Source organism: Eublepharis macularius, chromosome 15 (assembly GCF_028583425.1).
Source record: "Eublepharis macularius isolate TG4126 chromosome 15, MPM_Emac_v1.0, whole genome shotgun sequence".
NCBI classification, from domain to species: domain Eukaryota; kingdom Metazoa; phylum Chordata; class Lepidosauria; order Squamata; family Eublepharidae; genus Eublepharis; species Eublepharis macularius.
This window is the reverse complement of record NC_072804.1, coordinates 38,485,148-38,491,620: the sequence shown is the minus strand read 5'-3', so window position 1 is coordinate 38,491,620 and position 6,473 is coordinate 38,485,148. Positions and strand designations below refer to the sequence as shown.

The window sequence follows — 6,473 nt, the reverse complement described above, 5'->3', positions numbered from 1 at the left end:
CCTATGCGCTGTGGTGTGTGTGACGTGGGGATCGAGGGGGCATGCACAGCCGTCTTTTGATTCTTTCAGGCACTTCAGTCATCACTGGGTTAGCAGAAGCATAGCTTGACTTGTTTTAATTGTTGCATTCTTTCGGGGAGAGGCATCAAAGAAAGGGAGGAAGCAAAGTAATAAAGGCCTCCTTTCCTAAATTCTTCATCTACCTGACTTGCCTAATTGGGGTCTGTTTCCATCCACGCCAGAATTTCTTGGTTTATCATAAAGAAGAGCGTTCTTTCTTCCTTGGGAAAGAGAACAGATACTTGGAGATTGTCTAGATTGCACTGAAAATGAGGCTTTGTTAGGTGGTGGTGTATGGGACTGGAGAATATATTCCTGTGCTTAAAGTGTCTCATTAGTAATCGATACATACAAAAGGCAAGCTGTATTGGCAACAACGTAACTCTTATCTCTGCGCAGGCACACTCGCAGCAACAGGGCCCAACTGGGCGGCTGCCAGGCACAGGAGCATGCTGGCCCCCTGCAGCACTCCCCACCTGTGCAGCCGCCCAGTTCGGCCCCAGTGGGGCTCAATCGGGCGGCTGCCAGGTGCAGGAGCGTGCCAGGGCACTTGCAGCCCCCCTCCCAACAGCGCTCCTGGCTCCGCAGCTGCCCAAATTGGGGCCAAATTGAGTGGCTGCAAGGCACAGGAGCTCTTCAGGGCCCTTTCCGCCCCCCCCCCAGCAGTGCTCCCTGCCTCTGCAGCCACCCGATTTCGCCCCGTGAGGCCAAATCAAGTGGCTGTGGGGAGCAGGAATGCTCCAGGGCTCTTTCCGCCCCACGCCGCAGCACTCCTGGCCTCTGCAGCATCCTGATGGGTGCCGAATTGGGCGGCTGAGGCACTAGGGTCCTTGCCGCCCCCGGCAGGGCTTCCAGCCTCCAGAGCCACCCAATGCGGGCCATGGAGGCGCCAGAGAGGCCAAGCACTACGGCACCACCTTCCCAAGGCCCCGCAGCAGGGGTCTGCCAGATCAGTTTTCTAGAGCCCGTTGTATTTTTCTCCACTACAGGATTTGTTGCTAGTGCTCTTATAATGTAGATGGTTACAATGGATGAGAACAGATACTATGGTTTGCTGCAGCTCCAAAACCTTCTGCCAGTCTCTAACCACCTTAACAGATTTTTCAGCTCTCATCGGCTCCAGCATTCCAGCAGCTTTTGTTGGCTGTTCCCCAGGAGAGGCAGAGCTGGAAACGGCCCTGTCCCTCAGAATTTTTTCTTATTTTAAACGTTGGCTGAAAGGGGGTGTCATATATCTTGACTCTCAGCATCTCCCACTTCAGAACTAAGTGCTCTCGACATTCTGTAGTTGACTTTCTATTTGGTACTCTCCTCAACTACCAACAGTGCTTGCAAAGAGTATTTCACAGATCAATAGGCAAGGAGGATGTTTTTGTCAGCTTAAATATTATATGCCATGGATAGGCTACCGTAGGCAGTTTCACTTCACTCGTCCCTCTGTAACCTTACCACATCTTATGCATGTAAGTCTCCTCCCCCATACTCCTTACAGTTTCCACATGTAACCTATGAATTGATGGCAGACTTAGCCTGGGTAAAGAGCTTTTCACACCCTGTTTGCCAGGCAGCTATAGCTGCAGCAGTGGGGAAGCTCTAGTGATCTAGGCTCAAACCATGACCGAGCCAGTGACTAGCCAGCCAGTCGGTACTGTCTCCCCCGTGACCATGTCCTCAGAAGGCAGCTGGAGCACTGGCAGATATGACTGCTTTGCAGACCTCCCCATGTGTAAGTGTGTGCTTTGAGGCATTAGGCATTTGTTCTGTACATTACCATTGCCATGGGCAATTTATCTGGGGGTTGGGGAGGGAGGCTTGCAAACATGTTCCACTCTGAGCACATTTTCTTGGAGTGTGTCTCTTTTCTGCTGCATTGCCTCATTTCAGGTTAATGTGCTTCAGGCAGCGGCACTGAGGTGGCTGTGCTGCTGATATCTGGGCTGCTTAAAATCTGTTTGTCTTTAGTAGGATTTTTGCACAGGACTGCAGCCTTAGGAATATTTGGGAAGGGAAATAGAAGAGCAGAGCTGTTTGGGGTCAGAATGCTGTCAGATTTATGGTGAATATTTTAGACAATTGCATACCAAGGTGGTTGGGGGGGGGGATTGTTTACAGAAGCTGGTTCCAAAGACCTACCTTGGGTAGCCCCATGGCTTGGATGTGAGCATTGGATGCTTGACCCATATTTTCTTTAAACAGTAGAGTTCCCAGGCTGCATGACTGTAAACATCTCTTCAGTGTCAAGAGTATCCTAGCATGCAACAAGAGGGAGGGGGCTGCTGCTTGAGAGAAGCAAGTTCAAAGTCCCTGGGGTACACAGAACTGGTTGCCTTGTTCTTTGGTATGGGGTTGAGCTTTTTATCTGCCTTGGGGGGGGGGGTTGGTTTGAGGAGGAGTTCTCTTCCAAGACCTAGATCTGGCATGAGATTAAGGTATATTCAAAAGCTAGAGACTGAGCTTGATGTTTTTTCTTTTTCTCTCTTGCCTCTCAAGCACATTAGTTTTAAGACAGCAGAAATTCTGCATGTACTTTCTTAACAGCATTAAATACACTATGGACATGTTTGTGAACCAATACAAACGCATGCACATCATTCCTATCTTGCTACCTTGACCAAGGAAAGAGCTTTCAAAAGGCTATTTGATCCACTGTGTAATAGCTTCTTCTATTTTTGAAGGTTTACCTATGAATTACTCCATGCAGGGATGTATGTGCTTTGTTTGGCAGGCACTGTGGGATTTTTGTGCCCAATAATCCTAGCCAGTTGCGTAACTTACAAATACGGAGAGCACTGGTGCCTCGGGATCGTGCCAGGTGGCATGACAGCATTACGGACTCACATGCGGCTCTCTTATGGCATTCCGGTAACGTGACTGTTTAATTTGGGGGGGGGGGGGTCTGAAGAATTGCAGTCTGTCACAGTGTTGGAAAGGGGCAGTCATGACAAAATTAAAGTTTAGCGGCACCTTAAAGACTTAACAAATTTATTTCAGTATGAACTTTCATGAGTCATAGCCCACTTCTTCAGATAGGTGTTTGAAAGAAAAATTGTACTTGGAAATCTTACGGGGAAGCGAGATGGAGACAGAATTACGCATAACGAAAGAAACAAGAAGCTGGATTCAGCCAGTTTTTCTGCTCTATACCCCCTCCACACTACAGCCCCTGTCCCACATGGTTTTTGTCCATTCAGGTCCCAGAGTCCCCAGCATAACATTTTGGGTGGTCAAGACAGAGACTCTCTCCTTCCTTGTTCATGAGTAGAAGAGTGGTTGGATCTATCCCATAGTGTACTTTGAGAAATGACTGCTTATAACTGTAAACCTTTTTTCAAGTGTTCAAAGTCACTTCTAGTAGGGATTGGCCGTTAATTATAAGGCCAAATACAATTCAGCACAGAATACCACATGGACTAAATAGGCAATCACTGTCCCTCCCTGAGGAGAGGCATATAAAGGCAGGGTTCTCATTTTTACATGTTCTCCCCCTCCCAATCTCACCGTTTCGGAGTGTGGAAAGAAATGAATGGCAATGACTGCCAGCAGGTCATGAAGTATCAGATTTTTGTCCCACTCTTCATCCATGGTGCTCAGGGCATATGTGATCTTGTTCCCCTTATTTTATCCTCATAGCAAACACACCCTAGGATACCAGCATATGTATCTTAGTTTTTGCCACCTGAGGGGAGGAGGTTGAAATTAAAAAAACAAATTTTGTAGCAATCCAAAGAGAAAGTATAATTTGGGCAGAAAACATCTCATATAGTCACAACAGGACTACTGGTATATTAGGATATCAAGTTTAATTGTATAACATTGAAAGCACTAAACTCTTCAATAATGTATTATTATGAAAATAATTAACATTTAAACGTTTCCTTGGAAAATATGTTGTCTATGTATACAGAAAAATTATCATTATCTAATGTATTTTTTTTATTTTACTTCTTTTATACCTTGCATTTCTCCCCTATGGGGACCCAAAACAGCTTACATTGTTCTCCTTTCCTCTATTTTATTCCCACAACAGCCCTGTGAGGTAGGTTAGGCTGAGACTGTGTGTGGCTAGCCCAAGGTCACCCCAGCAAGCTTCCATAGCAGAGTGGGGTTCACAACTGTGATTCTCAGATCCTAGCCCAACACCCTAACAACCCACCACACTGTTTGCAGATTCCTACACAGTTTTTTCATGCTATACATTTTGAATGAGTAAAAGCTTGTCTTTAAAAACATTTCACTCCAGAAGGGGGAAAAAACCCATAGGATTTTTCAGTGGTCCCCCTAATTTCCTGATTTTTTTTCTTGAAAAAAATGTGGGGGGGGGGGAGTCCTCAAAAATCCGTATTCTCCCCTACCCCACCCCAACTTTTCAGGGCTTTCATTATTGCAGGTCCAACGTTACAGTAAAGCTGGACACAAACAGAAAAGAATTTGCTCAAGACTGTCCGAGAATTGCCTTGCCCTTATTACAAAACGGAACAATTTCCTCTGATTTTGCAATATCACAGATAACTTAATTTCCCGTGGGTTACAAGATCCTATCTCTCTCTGGACAGGCTGTCCTCTTCAGACAAAAAAACAAACACCTTGTGGCATTTGTTTCGCCATGTTGAACAGAAAAGTGGAAGATATATAGGTGAAACAAACAGCAGCTCCTTAATGGGAGCTACATTTCTGAATGGTGGAAAATAGCATGAAATGCTGCCCAGATTTTTTTCCTTAGGCTAGATATTTTCACGCTTGCGCTGCCTAGCAAGCATTATCTGCTGTTTTCTGCTTTCTCTTGTATTATGACGTCAGTGTTAGTGTGGGAATTTGACTCACCATCCCCCTAACTTTAATTTAGACAAGACTTTGATGTGTAGAAACTGTTACTAAACAGAGAACGAGTAAGTACATTGAGGAACAAAGCCTGCTGAAGAAAAATCAGCATGACCTCTGCAAAGGGAAGTCTTGCCTCACTGATTTTTTGGAATTCTTTGAGGAGGTTTACAAGCATATGGATACAGGTGATTTGGCAGACATCATATACTTGGACTTCCAAAAGACTTTTGAGAAGAAACCTCACTAAAGATACCTCAGCAAGCTTAGTAGGGACAGGGCCTGACCTGGATAGGCCAGGTGAACCTGATCTCATCAGATCTCAGAAGCTAAGTAGTGTTGGCTTTGGTTAGTAATTGGATGGGAGACCTCCAGTGAAGACTGGAGTTGCAGAGGCAGGCAATGGCAAACCACCTCTGTTAGTCTCTTGCCATGAAAACCACACCAGGAGTCCCCATAAGTCAACATAAGCACTCACCACCACCACCAAATAGCAGAGAGTAGGAGTAAATGGATTTTTTCTTGCAATGGGAAGGAAGTAAGCATTGGGGTCTCACAGGGTTTGCTGTTGCTATTCAGTTTGTTCATAAATTGATTGTAATTGGAGTGAGTACAGTAGTGGCCAAGTTTGTGGATGAAAACAAATTATTAAAGATGGTGAAAACCAAGTTCGATTGTGAAGAGCTACAGGAGGCTGTCTCTAAATTGGGGGAGCAACAATGTGGCAAATGAAGTTCAATGCAGGTCCTGCTTTTTGCCATCTTGAATAATCTGGTATCATCTGTACATTTGGTGCCTATAGTTCTCACCCCCAGTTACAACTCATTTAGGAAGAAATTAAAGAGTACTAATTCCTGAATGAGGCATGAATGTGAGGGCATAGCAATACAGCAGTGTGAGCTATGGGTGAGTATAATATAAAACAGTGGTCCAGGGAAGTCTGGCTCGTGGGTTCAGAAACGCCACCCCTCCCATGACAAGTAGGCTGTAACCTTTGCGCTGAAAGCATACATTACCATCAAAGTGGGGAACCCTGCGAGAACATTAAGTCCAGAACCTAAAATGATCTAAAAGCCCCAGTAACATGATTTTTTAAAAATTAAAGGAATGGAAGGCTGAATATGGGCTCACAATCTCTTCTCTTGATCTGAACAATGCAGGGTACCCTTTGCCAGGATGCACTGGCTATGTTCTGTTGTGGCTGGTGTGAACTGTGCCGCATGGCTCGTGAAGTCTACACACGCACCCGGAGTTCCTGAAAGGAGACTGCTGGCAACTGCAGAGCTGCACAGACAAAGAAGAGCAGCTTGGGCTGATTTTTCTCTCTCTTCTAGAATTTAATTATCTCAATTTAACCTGTGTTGATAGCACTATAAGCCACTTGGCTGCCAATATTAGCAGACAGGGGGAAATATAAACAGGGCTTTTTTTCAGCGGGAACGCAGTGGAACGGAGTTCCGGCACCTCTTGAAAATGGTCACATGACCGATGGCCCCTCCCCCTGATCTCTAGACAGAGGGGAGTTTACAGTGCCCTTCGCACCGCTGGAGCAGCGTGGAGGGCATTCTAAACTCCCCTCTGTCTGGAGATCAGAG

At 45.7% G+C, this 6,473-nt stretch overlaps 1 protein-coding gene across 1 annotated transcript; it reads left to right on the top strand.

Moving 5' to 3' along the window:
• Nucleotides 1–1,584: 1,584 nt before the first annotated feature.
• Nucleotides 1,585–6,139, top strand: LOC129343427 (cornifelin homolog A-like). The gene is made up of 3 exons (XM_054999619.1): nucleotides 1,585–1,786; nucleotides 2,786–2,922; nucleotides 6,039–6,139. Exons 1-3 carry the CDS (start codon nucleotides 1,675–1,677, stop codon nucleotides 6,135–6,137), a joined length of 348 nt encoding a protein of 115 aa, XP_054855594.1. The 5' UTR covers nucleotides 1,585–1,674; the 3' UTR covers nucleotides 6,138–6,139.
• Nucleotides 6,140–6,473: the final 334 nt, after the last annotated feature.